The 24,204-nt window shown below is 52.4% G+C and overlaps 1 protein-coding gene across 1 annotated transcript; it reads left to right on the forward strand.

The window, feature by feature from the left end:
* The first annotated feature begins 1,340 nt into the window (after nucleotides 1–1,340).
* Nucleotides 1,341–21,532, forward strand: E2F1 (E2F transcription factor 1). Its single transcript, XM_073309902.1, has 7 exons — nucleotides 1,341–2,148; nucleotides 7,992–8,082; nucleotides 9,267–9,486; nucleotides 11,637–11,789; nucleotides 13,659–13,773; nucleotides 14,260–14,464; nucleotides 17,333–21,532. The coding sequence occupies exons 1-7, from the start codon at nucleotides 1,918–1,920 to the stop codon at nucleotides 17,581–17,583; spliced, it is 1,266 nt and encodes a 421-aa protein (XP_073166003.1). The 5' UTR covers nucleotides 1,341–1,917; the 3' UTR covers nucleotides 17,584–21,532.
* Nucleotides 21,533–24,204: the final 2,672 nt, after the last annotated feature.

Below are 24,204 nucleotides of genomic sequence, written 5' to 3' on the forward strand. Positions count from 1 at the left end.
TTCAGAGAAGATTATTGCCATTCTCTCTCTTGTAAGTCTACTGTTGAAACCACTTGGGTCATTAAACAATGCCATCCAGGCATCTGCTACAACAATAGTAGATCTTTGTCCAGCAATAGAAGCTACATTTGGATCAATCAGAGAGCTATCCATTGAAAAAGTACAGGAAGAAGCAAAGACTTCAGTCCAGAAGTTGCCTAATGAAGGCATTTATATTGAATCCTTAAGTGAAGAGGACAAGAAGTGTTTGTTAAGGCAACTGAAAAAGTACCCAGACTTGATTCTTAAAAATCTTCAACTGTGACTTCTAGGTTCTACTCAACCTCTACGTAGCTTTTACAGATCCCTGTCCTTTAAAACACCAACAATTGAGTGGAGTGAGGCACTATCAGCAATGGGGCTGCCATTTGATCAGGACAGAATAGAGAATTTGAACACAGAGTGGAATATCACACGATGAATGAATGAAGATTTGACTTCAACTTCTTTTTTATCATCACTAGTGGCTCGACCTGATCTTTGTGTTCTGTTTCCTGGGATGAAAGAAGTAGGAATTCATCTCTTGCTGCTCCCAGTCACAACAGCTACAGTTGAGCGTTCTTTTTCATCATTGAATAGAATTTTGTGTTCTGAAAATCTGCCTGATCATGTGAACTAATGAGTATATCAGTTGAAGAAATGGAAGCACCAGACACACGAGAAGCCACCAACCATGAACGCACTGCATTCAAGGAGTTCATTAACACAGTTGTGCAAAATTATAACAAGAAACCAAGAAGGATGTAGATGTAGTGCTTCATAGCAGGCTTGACTAGCCAACTTTAATTTGGGTGAGGATTTTAAAACATGAGTTAAATCTAATACAATGGCCATGCCATTTTTCAGTTTTTACTATGGTTCACAAAAGTTCTTTGGCCGCCCAGACTGTTCAGCTCCTTGCAAGGGAAAAGCTCCCTGTCAATACGTGCGGACCAATGTACCCAGCGGACGCCTGCACTTCGCGTCTGCGGCTGCCTCTCCCCGCTGGATCCCGCTCTCCTGCCCCGCCCGCGCCACGGGAACAGAGGGGGAGGCGGGGCGGAGCAGGCCCGAGGAGCTGGGAGCGGGCGCGGGGGAGCCCCCGGGCAGGGGAACGAGCCCGGGCGGGGAGATCAGGCGACGGGGAGCGGGGTTGAGACACCAGCCCGCAGCGGCGCCGCTCCAAGCCGGGCCCGGCCGGGCCCCGCCAGCGCTCCTCGCCCAGCGCGGCGTCCCCCAGCTCCGCGCTGATTGGCCGCGCTCCGCCCCCTCCCGTCCGCGCAGCCGCTGCGATTGGGCGGCTGTCAGAACGTTTCGCTCGTCACCGCACCGCCTCACGGCCCTCCGGGTCGTAGCCAATGGGAAGGCGGCGCTGCGCCTCAATCCGGGAGCTGTGGCCAATGGAGAGGCGGCTCCCCGCCAGCGTAACCAATGGGAGCGCGGATGCGCCGCTCCGGTCGCTTTCGCGGCAAAAAGGATTTGGCGCGCAAAGGCGTGCGGGGCTGGACCAGCTGGGGACAATACCCGGGGCCGGGCCGGGGCGCGCGGGCAGCCGAGGGACCCCCAGCAGGGCGAGCAGCGGGCCCGGCGGCCAGCCCCGCTCTGTGCCCTGCGGCGGCCCCAGCCCAGCGCTGAGGCTCCGGGGTGCTGCCTCGGCGCCCTTCGCTCCGGGCCCCGCCGCCGCCGCCGCCCCGGGTGGTGGCGGCGCGTCCTCGGGCCTCGGCCCTCCCTGAGCATGGGACGCGTGTCCCGGGGCCAGCCCCGTCTCCTGCCGCGGGCCGCCGCCCCGCGGCCCAGGGCCATGGCCCTCTGAGCCGGCGCGGGGAGGGGAGCAGGGCCGGGCGCGTCCCCCCCACTCTCCCCCGAGCGCCGGGGATGTGAGCGCCCGCCGCCCGGACCATGTCTCTGGGGGTGGCCCCGGACGGCAGCGCCTGCGTGGCCGACTTGGAGGCTCTGCTGGGGGGCGCCGGGGGCCTCCACGTGATGGAGCAGCAGATTGTGATCATCTCCACGCCGGACGCGCTCCCCACGCCTGAAGCGGAGAGCGAGGCCGAGCTGCTGCTCTTCGCCACCCCGCAGGCCCCCCGGCCGGGCCCGGCGGCGCAGAGACCGGCGCTGGGACGCCCACCGGTAACGCCACGTTAGCTCTCTGGTTTGCAGCTCGGGAGCAGCACGGCTTCCCCCAGGGGATCTCCAGGCGCCCGGAGCTGGGCGGGCTTGGCCGGCTGAAAATCAGGCCCTTTGCTACCTGGAGAGCACGCGGGTTCTTTCTGCGCGTGTATTGCCCCCGCCCCTTTCCCCCCTTGTCACTGCTAAAACTGTGTGGGGCGAAACGTGGCAGCTTTGTCACAGCACGGGGTAATGCTGTATGGCCAGAGGATCCCCTGATGGTGCTCTACAGGGCCCCGGAAATAAAACAAAGAAAGGAAATTGAGAGAAACTTTGCGTCAGTGCAGGGTAATCCAAGGAGGGAGATGTAATAGCCCAATTTTCCCCATACTGTGGTCATTGGCTCAACCCTCATGAAAATAAAGTGCTCTGGAATCTTTAAAGGGCCACCTGTGGCCAGGGCCTCACTTTTACAGATCATGGAAAGAGAGGGCGCTTCTTGCATTTAGCTGTCCTAGATACAGTTCTCTCTGGTGCTAGATAAGGCAAGTAGCTGGCCTTGGTGTGGCTGCTGCTCTTGGTCTTCCGGCTTCATGTGATAAAGCTCCCGAGTAAGGGAGGAACAGGCCGTACTATGTGAGTGAGGCCTGACATGAGATTGGTTGCTTGTACAGTTTTCTGAGTCTGTTCCTGATTCAGCATTTCTGCTGTTAATCGTTTACAGGGCTAAGTAGTGAGGTGGAACAGGTTCAAATGGGACATGTAAATTCTGGTTCTGAAATAGCTGTTAGGCAACATATAGGAGTGACATACTGTGGTACAGTGGAGAGGAATAATGATTGCTTTTGAAAATATGTAAATTATTAATGGCGGGGAGGGGGTGTTCTGAGAGTGGACATACACCAGTCATCAAAATGTCTTAAAGCTCCACTTCAGAACTAAATCCATTGAGTGGATTCTATCTCTACACACTTCTCAGATTGTTCTCGGAGCTCTGTTTGTTGTGATGACCCTTTAATGTCCATGACCGCTGTCTGCAGTGTTATAAATGCTTCAGGATATGAAAGCCAGAGTCTTGAAAAATTCTGCTTGTCTAGTGTGGGAGTGTAGGCATACACAGTCAGGCATGTAACTTCTAAATAATCATTAGGATAAGCTATGGTGAGCAGGCATTGTCTTCTCCAGTATCAGCACAAGAGGGTCTTCATTGTTGTTGGAGCCACTGGATGCTACTGTAATGTAACAAATTCAGACTGTGCTGTGAAATATGCAGGGCTGACCCTTGCACCCATGCAGACACCCATTGTCTTCAATGGGCTCCAAGCAGAAGTCTGCCCTTGCCTTGTTAGACCCTGATTTTGCACCAAGAACTGCAAGGCTGAACCAGCAGAGCCTTTCCTTTCTTTTGGTTTCCTGAATTGTTTTCATAAGGTTGATTTAGACGCTTAAATGGTTCAGACTAGCACCTGCAATTAGACTGAGGCTAAAGCAACAAGGGCTTGCAGTTCTCCTCCATCAGGGCATAAGCAGATCATTGTGTGGGATCCTTCTTTACTTGTGCACTTTTAAGATGGGGTTTTAAGCCATCATCTGGCATTGGCGATGGTCAGTGAGTGGATCTGTCCCGGAATAAAATCCCCACGCTTTTAGTTCAGTAGAGATGGGGGCAGGGCACAGAGGAATGGAAGAGGAAAAGACCACAATATGCTTTGCTAGTTAAACATGCTATCTTCCAGGGGCCTCTCACTGTAGTTTGAGGGACCTTACAGCTGATCATTTGTTTTTTTTAACTGTTTGGGTCAGGAATCCATAATGAGTTTTCCCTGTCTGGTGTGTCCCTGCTTGTGGTGGGGAGTGGGTGGGTGGTTGGGATGGAAAGGCGTGATTTGTCCTCGGTGCTGTTGTGCTGGAAGCGCTGCTGGTTTGTGTAGTTGGACTGACGTTTCAAGGAAGATCCTTGTTTGTGAAGCCACAAAAGTGAGCTGCTTTTCTCCTAGCTCTTTGCAAAGTGCATGGGAGCTTCCTCTGAAACAATCTGTCTCTGATTCTTTAATAAGCAATCAGCAGCCCAGTGCCCATAGGCTGTTCTGCACCAACAGCTCTGGCGGGGCTGCTGACTGCGGGCGGTGAAGCTCTAAACACCCTAGTGTGCATGAGCAAAGGGGGCAGAACTCTTGTTTTCTGCTCCCATGGGTGCTTCCCGGTAGTGCACTGGGATCTAGGTATTTTAAACTGACCATCAGATGTCTAAGGTAGTGAGAGTATCCGCTCACTCACTCCCTGATCGCTTAAGTTGAGATGCTTTGAGTAGGAGGGAGTTGTCTAATCTATCTATCTCTGTATTGTCAGGCTGTCCCCTCTAGTAATAAAATAGGCCCCAATTACCGAGTCTCCTCCTTCCCAAATGTGTCCTTCGTGAACTAGATCATATTGCGCTAAATGAGACTAGAGGGGGGTACAGTCACAATGTACAAAGTCTTAAAGTTCTCTTGAACCTTCAACTTCTCCTGACTGCCCATGTGGTCCCAGGCAGTTAGCTGGAGCACTGGTCTGAGCTGGAGCTTTGCCTGTTGGCACCATTGGATGATCAAGTCAGGTGCTCCTCTTGCTACCCTGGAAAGCTTTGATCTCATAGAATCATAGAAGATTAGGGATGGAAGAGACCTCAGGAGGTCATCTAGTCCAACCCCCTGCTCAAAGCAGGACCAACCCCAACTAAATCATCCCAGCCCGGGCTTTGTCAAGCTGGGCCTTAAAAACCTCTAAGGATAAATATTCCACCACCTCCCTAGGTAACCTATTCCAGTGCTTCATCACACTCCTAGTGAAATAGTTTTTCCTAATATTCAACCTAGACCTTCCCCACTGCAACTTGAGACCGCTGCTCCTTGTTCTGTTATCTGCCACCACTAAGAACAGCTGAGCTCTATCCTCTTTGGACCTCCTCTTCAGATAGTTGAAAGCTGCTATCAAATCCTCCCTCACTCTTCTCTTCTGCAGACTAAATAAACCCAGTTCCCTCAGCCTCTTCTCGTAAATCGTGTGCCCCAGCCCCCTAATCATTTTTGTTGCCCTCCGCTGGACTCTTTCCAATTTGTCCACATCCTTTCTGTAGTGGGGGGCGCAAAACTTGATGCAGTGCTCCATATGTGGCCTCACCTGTGCTGAATAGAGGGGAATAATCACATCCCTCAATCTGCTGGCAATGCTATTACTAATGCAGCCCAGTATGCTGTTAGCCTTCTTGGCAACAAGGGCACACTATTGTCTCATATCCAGCTTCTCACCACTGTAATCCCCAGGTCCTTTTCTCTAGTTGGTTTATAGCTTATATCCTTGTGTGTGGCACATGAGCTGGGTACCAGTTAAAGAACCAAGCTCCCTACTCACGCTAACAAATCCCATCCCATTAGTAACTGGGTGCAGGGTCCCAATAAGACACCCAATGAAATACTTGTAGATGGGGCCCATAGATAATGCTGTCTTGCGTCTGTACCTTTGTGAATTGTGTGAAAGGAAAGGGATTGTGTTATGAGAGAACAGCAGAAAGTGTCGGCTGCAAGGTGGGTGACTCAGACTGGGCGTTTGCAGCATGATGAGTTATAAAACATCGAGCACTCGTGATAGCTTGCTCTTATAAATGCTGTTCACATGAAGCAAGTGGGTGAATGTCTCCCAGTCCTATTTTGGTTTCTCCTCTTCTGGGGCACATCTGCTTAGCAAGGACTCCTTGGCTTTGAAGTGTTCCCAAATGGCTGATGGCAGGAATCCTTCAGCAGCTTCCTGAGGCATTGGAGGAATAGTGCAACCTTCAGATGCACTTAGAAGACAGCGTCATGTCTTCTCTAATTGGATCCCGCTGAACTCTAGCACATGGAAAATGCTTTTGGTCTCTAGCTTGGTGTTGCCCCCACATCACTGAAAATGTAAAACCAGGGCAAGGGAGAAGGGCAGCTCCTCACCCCAAACCCCCTGCCAGTTCCACATCAAACTTTCATCAGAGGCAACCTGAGACTGACCTGAAGGACGGATTTATGATGAAGCATTTTAATAGTGCCAGTGCTTAATTTGTAATTAAAGAGTTGCTGGGGCTCAAGCTGGGCAGCCGGAGAGCAGCAGCAGCTGCTGGCCAGGCACCCGGCTCTGAAGGCAGTGCTGCCAGCAGTGCAGAAGTAAGGGTGGCATGGTGTGGTATTGCCAACTTACTTCTGCCCTGCTGCTGACAGTGGTGCCGCCTTCAAAGCTGGGAGGCTGCTGGCTGGGAGCCCAGAGATGCTGGGGCTATGAATTGCCAAGCCTAGAGGTGCCAGGGCTCAGCCTTGGCAAGCCCTGGCACAAATTAAGCACTGAATAGTGCCCATCACCAAAGTGTCAGACGAAGGGGAAAGAGTCCAGGAATGGTCGAGATGATGGTGTGAGGGTTTGCTGAATGCCCAGTTCGCATATGGATGCTGTGGTGATGGGTGCTGTAGAAATACCTGTTACCGGGTGCGTAACCAGCATGCAGTTCTAAGGGCTGATATCAGTAGTCGTACGGTGATCACATGGAGTCAGAAAAACATCCTTGCAGCCCCTCTGTGGGGCTTTCACGTCTCATCACTGAGCACCAGAGAGGCAGGCTGCTGAGTCAGGTGGCCCCTGTGTGTACGTGATGCCTTAAGTTTTTGAGCGTGGAGTGAGTTGTGGAAGCTTACAGCAAGGAGGCCTGCACCACACAGTTAAACAGTGCTGGCTCCCTGCCAAAGGAGTGCCGGAACCTGGGCAGGGGGAGGCCCTGAGAGGGAAAGGGAGGATCTGGGAGGCAGATGGGAGGGCAGTAGGGGAGGCGTGAGGGAGCAGGGAATGATCCCCTCAGGATCCGTCCCATCCTTACTTGCTTGGCTTCGGTTCCCCATGGGGTGGCCCAGCTGTTCAGTTGGCCCCACTGACCGACTCCCAGTATTGCTCAGCTTCATCTCTGCTCTGGACTCTGAGTCTCTGGCCCCGTGCTCCCCCGCTTCTCCCCCCAGTCCCACCTGCAGCGTCTCCCTCTGTGCTGACCTAGCACCTGCTAGCTTGGAGGACGTTCTGCAGCCAGGGAGGGAAAGGAGCTGCCTAGCCCGGCACCAGTAGATGTACAGGAATGCTGTTCTGGCTCCTAACGGAAGTGCTAGAACACTGTTCCAGCACAAACCTATACAGTATTAACAAACCATTACATGGGGGGGCAGAATCTCTTAACGCCCCTAGGCCACATTGATTCAAGTACTCTCCCTACCCCCATAGGTGTTGCATCTGCCCCACTCTTTTGCCCAGTTGGTGGGATTTCCCTTCCATTGGCTTTGCCTGTCTCAAAGGTTAAATGCCTGCGGTTCAAGGTTCTTTATCTAAAAACTTTTGGTCCTGCTCCAGGGGATGGATCACTTGATGATTACCTGTTCTGTTTATCCCTCTGGGGCACCTGGCATTGCCCACTGTCGGAAGACAGTTTACTGGGCTGGATGGACCTTTGGTCTGACTCAGTATGGCCGTTCTTATGTTTCTTATGTTTTAACTGCTACTGGGTTGGTGGTTTGGCTCCATAATGCAAAGTCTGGTGACACTCTGCAGTTAACATTTACCATTAAATACCAGCAAAGCCATGTTGGTCTATGCTGAGCCCACCAGTCCGGCTGCTGATCATGACGGTGGCTTCTGCAGGAGATGCTTGCTGGGAACTAGGCTGAGACCAAACTCATATTGCATAGGCCCAATAGCTGACCGGTGGCCATGACTTTCAGTTGGAAGTAATGTGGCTGGAGCTGTTGGATCTCTGCTCCAGGGGTAACCTGCAGGGGAGGTGATCTGTGGCATGCTGTTCCTTCACAAGCCTCCTTCTCTTGCAGGTGAAGAGGAAGTTAGATCTGGAAACCGATCACCAGTACACAGCAGAGAGCATCCAGACATCCCGGGGCAAAGCGAAAAACCCTGTCAAAGGTACAGGTACCACTTTCTGCTGCCCCTACTTGCTCAGAGTCCTTACCAGCCACTGCATCTCTTTCCAAATGGCCTAACGGGGCTGAACCCCAGCCAAGCTGAGCTATGGTGGTTGGGACTGGGGGTCATGGAGTCCATTGCCCTCTGGAGGAGATCAGGTCCTTCAGTGTTGCAGCACCTACCCCGTCACCCACTGCAGCCTCTCACCTGCCCCGTCACTCTGTGCAGAGCCAGCTCTGGGACTGCCTCAGCTAGCCCAACTCTACTAAAGGGTGGTGGGTGTAAACTCAAGTCTCTTGGGTGTTAAGTCCTGCTCTGCCTGCCCTGTTCTCACTGGTTTGGGCATAAGTAGGCATGCCCCCAGCAGCTGAGTCCCTGTGCAGTCTGTTCTGGCTTGTGCTTTCCAGTAACCCATCTGGGAATCAAGCTGCAGGTTTTTAGTGGCACTTCACGTATCTCTGGAATTGGGCTTGGGCTCTTGAGTTGTCTGGTGGTGATGACAGACTGTTTCATGCATTCTGGCCTGCCCCTTGAGGCTAGAGCACTTGGGAACCTCATGGGAGCATTTGTTTCATGCCATCATGTTATCCCACTGGCACCAGAATTAACACGCTGTATGCAGAGCTTGGGATCCCAAGTCTCGCCTGGACAGACAAACTACCCAGGTCTGTGCCAGGCTGTCCTACAGAGGGGCTGGACTTCAGCAGTGGATGTGCAGCACATGGAGAGATGCAACGCTCCATCTTAAGTGGTGTGAAGGGAACGTTGCAAATGGAACAGGTCTGGGCTTTGGTTGTTAAAGCAGTAACTGATTTGCCTGTGGGCGTTGTCACAAGGATTGAAAACTAGTTGAAGGACTGTAAGCGAAGGATTACAATGGCAATGAGATTACAGTAAAGTGGGGTCAGTGCCCAGATATCAAGTGGAAATGATCCTCATTAATCTAGATGAAAGGGAGTAAAGGGGTTAAACCTGCAGATGCTGGCAAAAAAAACTAAAAAACAAAACGCTGTGTAAATGGATCACAGTGGATCCTGATGTTAGAGTAAACATGGGAAGGCTGGGTGCTGAGCTCCTTTCCAGTGGGGGCCAGGCAGGTGTGCTGAAGGAAGACTCCACTCACTGAGGTTTTTGTGTTGTCGCTTCTGTATAAATCTGTAACAAGCAACTTCAATTGCTCGCAGGTGTGAAATCTCCTGGGGAGAAGTCCCGCTATGAAACCTCTCTGAACCTGACCACCAAGCGTTTCCTAGAGCTGCTCAGCCAGTCACCAGATGGGGTGGTGGATCTCAACTGGGCAGCGGAGGTCCTGAAAGTGCAGAAGAGGCGGATCTACGACATCACCAATGTCCTGGAGGGCATTCAGCTAATCACCAAGAAATCCAAGAACAACATCCAGTGGCTGTATGTATGAGCACCAAGCTCTTTGTTGTATGGCCAGCGTGGGTATAACTGGTTGGGACTTTCTGAGCATGTCTACATGGCAAGCAGAACCAATGGCAGCTATGGCACTAAAATGTGTAGATATTTGGGCTCGGGCTGGAGCTCAGACTCTGTAGCCTACGGAGCAGGGTGGGCTTGGCTTCAGAGCCCAAGCTCCAGCCCGAACGTCTACACAGCTATTTTTAGCACTGCAGACTTGGACTCACGCTATAGTCCTGGGCTCTGACGCTCGTTGCCGCAGGATTCTGCTTGCCATGTAGACGTATCCTTAGATTCCCCTTCATGCTCCATATTCCCAGGCACTGGTCAGTATGTGAGCTCAACTGGTGCAGTCCTCCAGAGCTGAGTCAGAGGCTAGAGAGCTGCATTTTTTGGCTGTACATTTAAATGCCCCAAGTGTATTGCCCTTACTGGGTTAAAGTGCTTCCACTAAGATACTAAAGTGTCTGTTTTTCCCCTTTCCTTCAGTGAGTTCTCTGGGAACTCCCCCCTGGGGATTTGGACTTCAGAAGGGGCCAGTTTTGTACATAACTCTACAGTTTGTTGATCCATGAACAACCCTTTACTGTCCTCAGGTGCCTTCTGCCTGAAGTCTCAAAGAGCTTCACAAACAAGCCTTGCAACTTCCTTGGGAGCTGAGCCAGCATCATTCCCATGTTACAGATGGGGAAATCGAGGCATGGGGAAGTGAGTTGTCTAGGGTCACACAGGGAGTCTGTGACCAGACCTGGAATTAAACCCAGTTCTGAGTTTTAGTCCAGTGCCTTAACCCTAATGTTTACTACATAAAATGCTCTTTAAAAAAGAATCCTAATTTGCATGAAATCAGAAATTCAAGTGCAATGGCAGAGTGGTTAAGGCACTTGATTATGATTGTGAAGGTCCTGTGTTCGAGGCTCGCTCAGTCCCACACTGAGGTTTACCCAACTGCTGAACAGGAGCCTGATCCATCGGGTTAGGGCAGTCAAAGGGGGTCAGACATGAAGCTGGCCGCATCGCATTACTCCCTGGTGTACCATTGGCTCTGACACGCTTCAACCGCATCAGCTCAATGAGCCAATGGCTCAGGGTGACTTTGACTAAAATCAAAATAAACTTACCCCACCTTGCTAAAAATGTTGCAGGGAAGCCCATTGGTCTGTATTTTAAAGTAATGGCAAGTCTGTTGCTTACAATAGTGGGTGCAGGGGCTTGAGCCCTCGGCCCAGAACACTGGAGATTGGCTCTTTTGAACCTGTGTCCAAGCATCGCCCTGGGTGAAGCTCTGTGAGCCGTTCCCAGTTCTGAGCACCGACTGGCCTACGTCATGTGTGGCTGTTGCATTTGCACCTGCAGCATCTGAGTTTCAAGGATAGCTCCAGCCCGTCCCCTCTCGGGCTAATGTGGTCGGGGGGTGTCAGTCCTACAAGACTGGCAGCGTAGTGTTCATGGTGAACGTCCCCTAGTGGCTGGCCATGCAGGAGAGGAGGCTGCGCCTGTGCTCTCTCTCCCCCCTCCCCAGGAGTGAATGCTGTATTGAGGATAGCCTCTAGTGCCCCACCATGGGGCTGGGCAGGAAAGGAGCAAATCACCCAAGAGACTGTGGTGCAGCCCCTCAGTATGCAAAGCCGCTGCCCATTGGGAAGGCAGGCGCTCGCAATGGTGGGCGTGGGAGACCCTGCGCTTGGGTGCATGGAGGGGGGGCACTGATACAGGAGGGGGTGTGGACCTGTGCTTTAGGGCAGGGCTGCACTTCCCTTTGTGTTGAGTGGTGTTTAGCACCTTGGTTGCTACCGAAAACAAATAGTGGCCGTGGCCCTTAGGGTCAAACTAGCTAGAGCCCCTTCCCCAGTCCTCTGCTGTGGCCATCTGACTGGCACCAGATGGCCATGGTGGAGGTGGAATTCCCTGCCTCACCTTTCCCTGTTGCATGACTTCATTTCCTGGCTTGCCAGCTGACAAAGGGGTTGTTGCCAGAGAGCACAGCCTCATGTGTCTATGTGTGAGAGCAGACACATCATGGGTGTGGTAAGGGGGCTATGGATGAATGTAATCCCCACACCTTCGGTCACTCTGCAGAACAATGGCAACCTGGACCAGAACACGACTGACCCGAGTGTTCTGTTTCCTAGGGGCAGCCAGTCAGCTATGGGGAACACCAGTAAGTACCAGGTGCTGGAGAAGGAAATCCATGACCTTCAGGTGGCTGAGCAGCAGCTGGATGACCTCCTCCAGATGTGCACTGTCCAGCTCAAGCTCCTCACTGAGGACCCTGAGAATCAGCAATATCCTTGTCTGTGTGGGGCTACGGGAGCCGCTTTACTGTGTAGTGAGATCTGGGAGCTGCAATGCCTGTTCCGTGTGGCTCTGTTCTAATAGCTTCCCAGCGACCAATCTACAGGGTAGCCTCAAGGAGCTAAACATGCCTGGCCAAGGGGTGGTGTCTTGTCTGTGCTTCCTCCCCTCTGAGCTGATGGAAAGCCCTGTGCCTGGAAGATAGTTTTGACAGTTGATCTCAGGCTGGGCTCAGGGCCCATCGCCTTAAGGAGCAGCAGTGTTGAGTTCCTTGCTCCATGTGGCTGGGAGCATGCACCCTAGTGCGAGTGAGGTGGTTGCTTTGGCTGTAGCATAGTCTCCTCTGACCATCTTGTTCAAACCATAGAGAGCTGCCCATTGTCACAATTCAGGTGATACCAGCCGGTTCCCAACCTAATGGGGGGATTGGGTAACTTTATCTATCCTTAAAGGGAGCAAGCTAAAAAGTCTCAGTGTCTGCATCTGTTAACTGTGACACCCCACCCCGGTGCCTAACGTGGAGAAGGGCTTTAGAATTTGGACTCCTCATGGTTCATTCCATTGATTCGTTCTTGGGCATTTTGCTTAGCATGGGCAAATCCTTTCAGCTTTGCTTTCTGGTTCAGCAAGGTCTGGGCTGTGAACGCTGGTGGGGGAGGCAGGTTGTTTGGCTCAAGCCAGAACTGATTATATCTGAATCTCTAGTGTCGTGGAAACGTTTCTGTTCATGTTAAGGTTTTGTAAAACTTGTAGTAAACCAAAACATCTGGGGCTGGATTCCTGCCCTGTGCTGGCCAGTCTGCCGCCAGGGTGCCGTTCCTTTAAGCTTGTGGCTCCGCTGGTGTGTTTGCATGCTCCTTTGCAAACCACATATCACTTCTGCTCTTCTCTTTAACGGCTCACAACTGTTATGTGTCCCTACAGGACTTTTTTGTTGTAAGCGGTCTGTGGGCTGCCTTTTCTACGCAGTGGAGTCATGCTTGTTAGTGAAGGGTGGGAGGAAGGGAGAAGCCATTGCTCCAGGTCCTTGGCAGGCAGCAGCTATTCAGTATCGCATGGAAGATCACTTCAGTTCAACCTTTGTAGGCAACCAGCAGTGAGCATGCAGACCTGCATTAATTCCCCATCCCCTTATGCTACCTGATTTCTCCTCTACTGTGCCGCCCAAGTGCTGCTGCTGCTGCTTGCAGAAGTTCATGACTGCAGCTGGGAATTGCAATGCACGAATGCTGCATCTAGGCCTTTGCGGATGCCAGTATTCTTAAATCACTAATCTCCTGCCCCAAGTTGGGGCTGGGGGCTCAGGATTTGAGTGGCTTCTCAACCACGTACATCAGGCATCTGCCACTGTCACGCAGCACAAATAATTCAGACAACTTCTGTCTCTTTTAGGGCTGTGGAAAGGGGTTGTAGGCTTTGGACGTGGTCACGCGGATGGGGCTAGGTTCCCTTATAGCTCAGATACTTGGTGAGCGTGTGTGTGTGTGGAGATGCTTAAGTTACCCTGGTAGTCATCACTGCTTACAATGTATCCGGTAGACCGTGGGACAGACATGTATGAACATCTCTAACACTGGAGAGGTTAGTATGTTCCTGCCTTGAGTGCACTGTCAAACGCAAAGTGCTTTGAGCATCAGAAGTGCATCTCTGTCCCAATCACTGCACACCATGGAGTAAGTCGCTGCCTGCGTGTTGGTGAGTTGAATGCTTAGGCAGCTGCTTGTGGATAGGGTCTGACAGTTCCCCAGCTCCTGAGTCCCACTAGCTATTGTATCCAACTTGTAAAGCTGTCTCTGGTCCGGATGGAAGGGAACAGCCACCAAACAGCCTTCCAGTGAATACTCCTTGACTGAGTGCACCTCTGCTTACGTGACCTGCCAAGATCTCCGCAGCATCGCGGACCCCTCTGAGCAAATGGTGATGGTGATAAAAGCCCCTCCAGAGACCCAGCTGCAAGTTTCAGACCCAGCGGAGGTAACCCCTCCCCCCCACATCCCTTCCCATTGCAGCGGTGCCCGGGGCCGTCCTTCTGCAACTGGCTATCCTACCTTGTCGCATTGCTATGGGCAGGGCTCCCTGTTTGTAGATGCCTGGATCAGTGGGGGCAGTAAAGCCTCCTGCCCCATGAACTGCTCATCTGACGCTAACCCCTCAACCTTGGCAGCCTGGGTCACTTCACGCTGCTTGCGTTTGTGCTGCTACTCCCGTCAGGGGCCCGAATCCCCTACAAGGGCCTGGTCTCCTGAGCTTAGCAGGCCATTATCCATGGGTGTTGCTTGGTGGCTCACTCCCCCTTTGGGGGGCTGGTGGCAGCTGGCAGGTCTATGCTTTCTGGCATGCCTTGCCCTGCTCTCTGGATCTACGGTGAGCTGGCATGACTGTGGGGCATGCAGGCCACATAAGCATTCTGCCCTTGGCAAGCCCTTGCTATTAGTGGTTCTTTTTGCTCTTCTCTTCCAGGCTTTCCAGGTTTCCTTGAAAAGCACCCAGGGCCCCATCGACGTGTTCCTGTGCCCAGAAGACAGCTCTGGGGTCTGTAGCCCAGTCAAGAGTCCTTTCAAAGCGACTGCTGAGGAATCATCCCCTGGCTCTTCTGAGGCAGCAGCATCCCCGCTCCTGCATCCCACCCAGGATGTGAACTTGCCATTGCTGCCTGGTGAGCAAGGTGTGTATGGGCACAGGGCATCTTCCCCGGTTTTCGGAGCCTGCTTCGCAGTTGGGGAAGTGCATTGTGAGCGTGGAGAGGTCTGGCAGGTTCAGCTGTAGACACGGCTCAAAGGGACCCGTGGTTAGTGGGTTCTGGGTGCTGATGGAGCTGCAGGGTTGGAACAATCCAATTGCGCTTCTGCCAGCCAGGCAAAACAATGCTCAGCTTCACAGAGTGTGTCTCAGACCAGCAACGCAGCATAGTAAATATGTAAGGAATTAATGGGGATGGGGGGGAAATACTGTCTCCCTTGCACAGTGTGGGTGACAGCTGCAGATGGGTATTGCGTACTGTATCTGTAGTGACGCTGCAGGGGCAGGGAGGGTCTGACTGACTCTGATGACTGGTAGGCTGTGTCTGGCGGGCCAAAGCATAGCTGATGACGGCTCAGGGAGAGGACCTGGCAAGTGGCCCGACCCCCAGCCACCCACTTGGATGACTCAAATGGACAAACAAGTTTAGTCAGGACTATAAATCATGGCTGCTCAGCTGAGACTTGGGAAGAGACTGGTTTCTAAGTCCGCTCTGAAAACTCCCCGTTGGGCTGGAAGCTAGGGGCTGGGAATGGAAGTGACGCCTTAGCCGTAGCACGGCTCACACATTAGGATCCCAGCGGGGAAACCCAGCCCTCTTGAGGATGCTGCTCTTTCCCAAGGCCTGTGTATGTAGCGATGGAGCTGCTCCCCAGCTTGGCTCTGCCTGAGCAACCCCTCGGCCACAGTCACTCCTGGGTGGGGTTCACCTGCCTTGCCCTCTAAATCACAGCTATGCTTATCGCAGGTACAGACTGGTGGAGGGCTGGGCCCCAGAACTGTGCTCGTGGCTGAGGCGTGCCTCGCTGAGTACATGCCTCCCCGTGCTCTGAGCCAGGCTGCAGTGAGGAGCATAGCCAGACTAGCTAAGAACACTGATGGTATTTTAGGGGTGGGGAGATTCCCTCTCCCTGCCTCAGCATCCCTCTCCCCAGCCTAACTTTGTCCTCCGCCCTGGGTTTCAAGGTGCAGGCAGCGTGTGTGCTTCTCCCTGGGAGCAAGGCCCCAGACTGCTCTCTGGGAAGGCTTGGTTCCTTAGTCCAGCTGTCACCCCACCCTGGCTGAGCGCTTGTGCCGCTCCTCTGCGGAGTGGTAGGTGTGCTTCCTCCCTGTTAGTGAAGCTGTTTAACCATGTGCAGCGGGAGGATGTTTACTCCCCATTCCAATGACGGGGGCTCTGATTATCCCCAGTGGCTTGGGATGGGGGGAGGGGGACCATTCAGGACGTGAGATCTGAAGGAACACCTTGAGCTGTCCCCGCAAACAGGAGCAGGCAGTGCAGATCTGGAGTCAGTGCTGTAACATGTTCCAAAGGCAGGGCCCTGCAGCATCGGCCCGCTCTCTGCTGGGCGGGTGGCCATGGCCCAGCATGGAGATGGCTGTGCCGGGTCACTGCCAGGGGTTGGCACGCAGAAAGAAAGGCTGCTGATTGCCCAGCCAGCTTCGGGAAAGGGCATTTTCAACCAGTATTCTCAAAGTAGTCACTTAACTCCTTCCCATCCAAAGGTGTGGAAACCTCCTACGTCGGTGGGGCAAATGCCAGAGCTGATGTCTGTTCCGGATGCCACCCAAGGCCACTGGCAGCTCCTCCATCTTACCTCAATGGAGCTTTGCCCGGGCCCCAGTCTCAGCTGGTTATTAGGAGAGCCAAGGAACTGCCCCACCCACAGCCCAGACCACCCCCTGGGGCTTTGCACACACATGGAGCAGGGGAGGATCCTTGTGACACCCCACACCAGGGCGGCTGAGGGGCAGAAGAGCAGCTGCCCAGCTCTGAGGCAGCACCTCTGCTTAAGCAGTTCCACCTTACTGCTCCAGGTAATGGCAAAGCAGCATGTGCAAAAGGTTTCTCTGTAACCTTCCCCCAGCAGAGGGAAGCTACCTCGCGAGGACTGGCACATCCAATGTGAAGAGCAGTAACCTGTCCTGCTTCACAGCTGCTAGAATTCAAACTAGGAGTGGGCCTTATCTGTGGAATGATAACTCATGGCTGAGCTCCCAAAGCCCCATCCGGCCCCTCTCTAATTAAAGCCATCACCTTGGTGCAAATGAACTGCTGACTCTGCTGGAGCATTGACAGGTGCTGATATTAGACACTTGCTATTAATTACATAGCAGGCGCCTGGCTGGGGTTAGGTCTGCATATTAATTGAGGAATGCAACTCTTTAACCCTTCTGGTGAATAGGACCTGTCAAGATCCCCAGACTTAGAATCATAGAATATCAGGGTTGGAAGGGACCCCAGAAGGTCATCTAGTCCAACCCCCTGCTCAAAGCAGGACCAATTCCCAGTTAAATCATCAAACTTCTACCGTAGCCTTTCACTCCAGCCAGTGGAAGACTAGTTCTTCCCTGATATATTTTAAACCAAACCTGTGTTCCTGGAAGACCCCACAAACATGGCCCCTGGGCCAGCTTATTCCCCCAGGAACAAGCTGCAGTCTCATGTGCAAGGAGCCAACAAACTCACAAGTCTCCGGTGGTCTGGCTGCTGCTTGCCATCGTGTCTCTTCTGGACCTGCTTGTAGGTAGTGAGCTCTTGGAGGCAGAGCTGTCTGTGTGTCCATACAGCACTGAGCACACTGGGGCTCTAACTAGTGATCAGACCTTTCTGGGCAGAGCTGGTGGGATGATGGGGAGGTTGATGGTCCAGTAGGAAGATGCTGTAGCCCCCATGGGTTGGGACAATGCAGCAGCCCTCTGCAGAGGGGTTGGTAGCCTGGTGGGCTACCCTAAAGTGCTGTCCTTCAGCTCTGCACACTCCGTCTCAGTGACCCATTGCCTGTCTCTGCAGAGCCCCTCCTGCCTGGGGAGAGCGTGCTGCCGCTGAAGTGCGCGGCCGATGAGGTGAGTCTCTCGCCGCTGGCCTCCGTGGATGCTCTGCTGGAGCAGAGCAAGGACGACTTCTCCAGCTTCCTCCCGGACGAGTTCATCAACCTATCTCCGCCCCAGCCCCAGGATTACCACTTTGGCCTGGAGGAGGGCGAGGGCATCAGCGAGCTCTTCGACTGTGACTTCGTGGACTTTGCGCCCTTGGACTTCTGACTGCCTCCCGTGGAGCCGCTGTGCCATGAGCGCACAGCCGGGCGGGGCCACTCCTCCTGGGTGCTGATGCCTGAATGTGATGCTGCAGCTGACTCCGGCTCTGTGGCTGGAGGAGGCTTGGGACTCGGAAGCAGACACGCTGGAGATGGGCTGAAGCAAGTGGGGTTTGTAGGTAGTGAACGTTATGGTAAATGGCTGCATGGGTGAGGTTTGCTGGAAGGGGGGAAGGTGTGGGAAACCTCACCACCTCTCCCTGCTGTGCTCCAAGCCCTCCTGGGAACGTGAGGTGCTGTCACCGTCTCCTCACACCTCACGCATGTGCCTTTCCTCCACAAGCCCGTTCCCCTGCGGGGAGCTCTGCTTTGTGGTCCATGCCCCCGCGGGGATAGTCTGGGCGGCCGCTGCCATAGTAACAAAGGCCGCTTAACTTATTCTCCCCTAACCACCTCGGACTCTTGCCTTGGAGCTTCTGTTGTTGTGGGCAGGCCCCTCTCTCGAGCTGCAGAGCCAGATACGTCTCTCCTGCTGCAGGAGCCATTTTTCCCCCTCTTGCCTTAACGATTGTGAGTGACGTTGATCTTTCCGCTGAGAAGCGACTACCTGGCCCTGCGGGTGCAGCCCCTCTAGAGCACCAGCGTAAATGAGGCTTTGCTCTGCTAGTCTCCTAACTTGGCTGTGGAATCGGCAGCAGGAGACGTGTCTCCAGGCTTAGCTGCAACATAGCGCCAATTCCCTGTAGGCCAGAGCTGCCTCCATGGTGGTAAGCTGTCTCTTGGCCTCTCCTGGCAAGGCGTGCCCTCATTCAGGAATGTAAATAGTAGTGACAGGGTGGCCTGCTGAGGAGTGCCAGTCTGGTGTGGAGTACACGGGAACCTCTGTGTGTATGTCTGCCCATTGGGTAGTGCCTGTGACCAGGTTCTGGCTTATGCTTTGAAAAAAAGGGTGGGGTCTGTTTAACAGCCAGCTGGCTGTGGCAGAGCCCCACTTTCTGGTCCCCATGTAAAAGGGAAATGTGCAGAACTGAAATTCCCAGATCGGCCTTGGGGGCTCCTGGATCCAAGTGGGGAGGGGCGTGTGAAGGCCAGATACAGCATGACACTGGTTCTTGGTTCTAAAAGGTTCCTTGTTAGAGCTTTAAGGAGAGTCCTGTGTAGATTGACTTTATTTATTTTGTGTGGTTTTGTTCCCATGGGGACAGCTCTGATTTCCCAGGTGGAATGTGTGCGGCTGAGCTGTGTTCTATAGGAATTAGTGCTCTGCTAGGAGTTAAATAGGGTGATGCTTTCCCAGGGCGGAGCTGTTAATACTGAGGGGATTTTGTTTCGGAGTGGGAGGCAGCTGTGGTCTAGAGATCCTGACACAAAGCTAGGAGTCAATTCCCAGCTCTGCCACAGATGTGCTGGGGCATGTCACTTAACCTCCCGGTGCCTCTGTCTCCCCTGCCAAACAGAGCCCGGGAGACTGCCCTGCCTGTGGCAAAGTGCTGCAGGATGTCCAGATGGCAAGTGCAGTTTGTTATTTATTATTTATATGGTCTAGAAGGTCCATGTGAGGCTTCTGGAAGGGGTCTCTGTGTGCTTGCGTGTGTGTGTGCGTGTGTCCCCCCCAAGCGGCGACTGCCAGAAGTAGGAACTGTGGGAGGGAAGGAGGCCATTTTGTGTTCTGTTAGGCTAGAGAGTGCCAGCTGTTAAATACAGAGTCGCAGAGCTCCTTTCATACAAACCACTTGCAAAGCTGGCTGGTAGGTGAAGGGACAGTGTGGGAGCTCACTAGCTGGGGTACTGGACTGGAACGGGGCACTGTAGCGTCTCTGTGAGGTAGAATATGCAACTGGTGGGAAGGAAAGCTGGTGGGCTGAACGGGCTATTTATTGTAGACAGGAAATGAGTAGCAGACGTGTCTGATAGAGGGGAAGGGTGGGGAGGCGAATCTGAGGCAGGAGGGACTCTCTGCCTGGAGATGCCAGGGATGTGCAGCGGAAGCAGCTTACTCACGGAAGGGAAGTGGGCGAAGAAGTAATAAAAAGGAAAAGTGAAGCAGGCTCCAGGGAAACCTTAGAGGGTTTTGTGTTCCATGTCGAGTGGTGGTGACCAAATCGGACCCTTCCATGCCCAGCCATCCATTGGGCATAGACGGGATGGCAGCCAGTGCAGCTCCTGTGTGGCTCTGTGCTTCTCTTGCCAGAGAAATCTGGCAGATGAGGCCCTGGCCTGGCAGGGGTTTTCTCACTTATGAAGAAATAGGGATCCTTTGGGTAGGGGGAGCTCTGATCTGCCTCAGTTTCCTCACACTGTGTGCTGATGTCAACGTACCCAGGCCATGGGCTCGTTCTCCTAACATCTCATACAGATGAGAAGCTGCACAGACCTGGCCCTTTCCATTGGAGGGCCCACACCTGCTCTCCTGGCAGAGTTGGAGGGAGTGGCTGATTTGTTGGCTGGTCATGAGCACCCAAAACTCTCACTAGGCCTAGCTGCATGAGGAAGGCGGGCTGGAAGTGCTGTAACTGTACCTGGTTCTACCATGTAGAGCATTCTACCCGTTCTCTCCTGTACCTTAACTACGCTGCTATCAGCTGCAGCTGAGTAGAGCAGAGGAGATAGGTTCTCCTGGTACAAACTCTAGTAGGGCTTTGAGGCTGCTGCACCAAAGCTTAAGCAACTAACCATCGGGTATGACCCTTGCTGGCTGCATGAGTCCCGGAGCCATTCCAGACTCGGGAAGATAGATAATCTACTTCCCAGCACAGGGAGCTGCAGCTGACCCTGCCAGTAGCTCGAGTGAGCAGCACGTTCTGTTGGCTGAAGTAACTGTTGTGGTGGGGTTTCCCCCCCCTTGCTTCAAAAGTGGGATCCTGTGTATGGAGTGGATTCTGAGAGCAGGTAGGGCCAATGCAAAGGCTGTTCTGGGGCAGCTCCTTTGCTGACATAGTTGGACAGGCCATGAACCAAAGCTTTCATGGGGTTGGCAGAAGGGTAACGCTGACTCGCTGGCTATTTAGTGTAGGGATGGGTGATCCTTGGCGGGTCAGATGAGCATGCACGGTTTGGGGTTCTCATGAGATTCCCAGGTGCTTTCTGCTCCCTCGAGTGCTGTGAGCAGAGCTGCCCGCAGGATTCCAGCTGGGGATCAAGGCCAAAGCACGAACAGAGGCTCAGAAAAATGGGTGCGCTGGCGTCTCCAGGCTGCTTCCATGTGGGTCTTGGGTAAATCTCATCCTGCCAGAACTGTCACCAGTAGCCTATCCCCTTCCTGGATGTTGTGGAGGGCTGGAGGACCAGCCAGGTCCCCATCCCAGTGCAAACCTAATGCAATTAGCTTTGACATTCCTGACATGCACGGGAACAGAAACTGACCAAACCTTGTAGAGGATGATTTTTTGGGGTGTGGGTGGGTGGGGGGAAGAGGATAGAATCCATGGTGGTGTTTTGACCTAAATGTCTGGAGACTTGTGCTGGTGCCCTGGCTCCCCCCTTATCAGGGAGTTATCCAGGCTTAGCCAGGGAACAGTTTGTTGTGGTGTTAAATAAAACTGAAAGCACAACAGAACAAGGGTTCCTCCAGCTCCAGTGCCCAGCCACAGAGGGAGGTGGCACAGGCCTCTCTGCTGAAGGGGATTATTGGGCTGGAACAGATCTCAGTGTTGCAGGTTGGGGTACCAGGGAAGAAGAGGTCCAGGGTGAGGGAAAACACCCAAATGTATGTTTGTGGGGAGAAGAAAGGACAGAAGTGGGTTCTCCCCCCCTCCTGTCTCAAGTGCCTGGGCAGCACTGCCTCTCCTGCTTGGGCAGTTGATTTTCCTGTTGCATCCCTGGACTCCTGTGTTGCAGTTCCTGGTCTTTGAACAATTGAATCCACAGGTGGAAATGCATTTTCATCTACTGCCTTTTAACGAGCTTTGTGTACTGTTGTGCTTTGTGTTTTAATAAACATTTCTACTGAGTCTCAATTCCTGGCCAGTGTCTGTTCGTCTGTTGGGGGGCATGGCAGGTCACTGGACTAAATCCTCATCTGCTGAGAAGCCAGAGGGCTGGAGAGGGCCCTGGCTGGGCTGGCTCACCAAAGTGCTGTAGCATTTCTCTGAGCACTTCCCAGCTTCTACACTTCTAGTGCCCAGCCCCTGTGGGTCTGAGCCGGGGGAGCAGCAGTCCACATGGAGTGGTGGATGGCCCTTTGGCACTCTTGCTGTGTCTTGTGAGAGCCTCAAGCTCTCTGCACTTACCAGCCTGAGGCATCCTGTCTCCTGCTGAAAAACTATTGTACATATGGGGATGCAGGCAGCTCCGTTCAGTCCCAGGGACTTCAGCACAGCTAGGCTATGCCTTGCCTGCAGTCATGCACTTGATCTTGGGCTACTGTTCTAGAACGCTGCCGTGCCCCCTCTGCAGTAACCCTGGTGCTTCTCAGCTGTAGACCTCCCAGTGCTTTACAAAGGAGATTCAGATTCATTATCTCCATCATATAGCTGCGTACACTATAGGTACACCGATAAGGTGACCAGCCCATAGTCACACGGGAGCAGAACCAGGTCTCCTAAAGCCCTGTCCTGTACCCGATCTTCTGCAGCACACGTGCTGTCGGGTAGCAAGGATGAGTAAATAGATGCTTTGGAGATGAACAGTCTTCGTTCTGTGCTTGCTCCGGACCCCCTCATGCTAGGTTCTGTACAATGATGAGGAAACCTAAGCACTACTATGTCCATTGCAGGCAGGCACCCTGATCTGCTCTTTGCATTAACTCTGGGCAAATGCCTATTGCTGAAAAGATTTTCCTCTTACTGATTATTTTCAAAGGCATTCATCAGTGAATGGCTTATACAGAGACCTGAAATGCAGAACTCACTATAGGCAAACAATTCTAACCGTTAGGGCTAAGCCTTAACAAAATAAACAAAAATCCAAGTGTCATGGGAATTGTAAAAGAAAAAAGTTTTTGTGTTTGCACTCAGGCACACACAGTCATGGAGTTACAAACATTCACTTAGTTTTAGTTAGCAAACCAAATAATTCAACATGAGGCCTCACCTGAAATGCTGCTCACAAGGAATTAGGGTGTTTTGCTCTGTAGCTCAACTCTACACTCCCCTGAGAGGCATCAAAGAAGTTAAAGATTCCCGAGCATCATCAAAGCCCAAGATAAGGTAGGGTTTTTTGTTTTTTTGTTTTTGTTTTTTTCCTGATCTTTGATAAGCTGTAACTTAGCAGGCAAAAGAACAGAAAAAGCCTGAAGAAATAAATGTGAATCCCCCCCCCCCCCCAAAAAAAAAAAGTAGGAATCTGGGAGTTTTGGGAACAGTGAGGAAGCATACTTGCCCTAACAAGACCCTCTTTATTTTTCCAGCTAAAAGTCTTCCCAATCAGAGGCCCATGCCGTGTAAAAACAGGATGCTACCCCACGTCCTGGGTAGCTATAAGCCCCATTCAAGAGGTTGGCAGCTGCAACACACTGCCATCCAAGGTTGCCTGGCCGGAGCCATCCCCGACACCCGTGGGGAAGGTTGCCATAAACTCTACCATCCCTGGAACCTACAACCAACTGCGACCGGACATCATCATCACCAATGAGGACCAGAAGAAGATAATCATGGTGGACGTCACAGTGCCATTCGAGAACAGGATCCCAGCCTTTCACAATGCCCAAGCTCAAAAGGTAGAGAAATATGCCCTTCTGGCCGAAACCTTGAGAGCTAAGGGTGGTTACCAGGTCCAGACACACATACTGATCGTTGGAGCTTTAGGCGTATGGGACCCTAGTAACGAGCAAGTGCTGAGAGAATGTGGAATCAGTCAAAGCTACGCTCAGGTGATGCAGAAACTCATGATGTCGGATGCCATCAGGTGGTCGAGGGACATCTATATAGAACACATCACTTGACATCGGCAGTACCAGGAGGGATGAGCTGGAGTGCCAGTGAGAAGTGCGATCAGAAAAGTAACACATACTTTCCTCATGGATGGTATTTTCTAAATGGACAACCAACCTAATGCTCAAGTACTGAGGGACAATCTCCACTCATTGATATATTTTGCTTTCCACAATCAAATCTCTATACAACTTTTCATGAGTGATGTACCCCGAGTATTCGGATTCTAATATCTAAACTGTATTGTTAAATCTATTCACCGAAATTTGGGTTATTGCTGATTATGTACTCTATGTATCCTATGACTTTAAAAACAAACTTTGGATAATCTAAGCACTATACCCAGATGTACAGAAACACTTTTCCCAACCCATGTATTATATAATTTTTTAGACACTGGTTTTAATAAAATGTTTAAATAATAGGACATGGTGTCCGTGTGGGAGATGACACGGGTGAAGAATGTTTATTTAAAATAGGCAATGCTTTAGAGACATGAAGGGGAGGTTAAAGTTACTCTTAAAATGCAAAAATAGGGAGACGGATTTTGGGAATTCCTCCCCCAAAAGTTCTTCAGGAAAGTCAAACATACAAATATTGCAGCTTTAATTAGTGGAGAGAGATACTAAAGCTGTTCCTTCACCACAAGTTTTCTGCTCCTACTACACCCCCCCAGGCTGCAAGAAGGCATCGCAAACCTCCAGAGATTGGGCGGGGAGACATTTAAAAAAAAAAAAAAAATCAAAGAGGGAAACACC

The sequence above is a fragment of the Lepidochelys kempii genome, chromosome 13, assembly GCF_965140265.1.
Source record: "Lepidochelys kempii isolate rLepKem1 chromosome 13, rLepKem1.hap2, whole genome shotgun sequence".
NCBI lineage: Eukaryota > Metazoa > Chordata > Testudines > Cheloniidae > Lepidochelys > Lepidochelys kempii.

What these genes read in the sequence shown, in the direction of transcription:
- E2F1 (XM_073309902.1), top strand. Translation starts at nt 1,918, where the DNA reads ATGTCTCTGGGGGTGGCCCCGGACGGCAGCGCCTGCGTGGCCGACTTG. An exon ending in GAGGACCCTGAGAATCAGCA is followed by an intron (nt 11,790 to 13,658) that starts ATATCCTTGTCT and finishes GACTGAGTGCAC; the next exon opens with CTCTGCTTACGTGACCTGCC. An exon ending in ATTGCTGCCTGGTGAGCAAG is followed by an intron (nt 14,465 to 17,332) that starts GTGTGTATGGGC and finishes CTGTCTCTGCAG; the next exon opens with AGCCCCTCCTGCCTGGGGAG.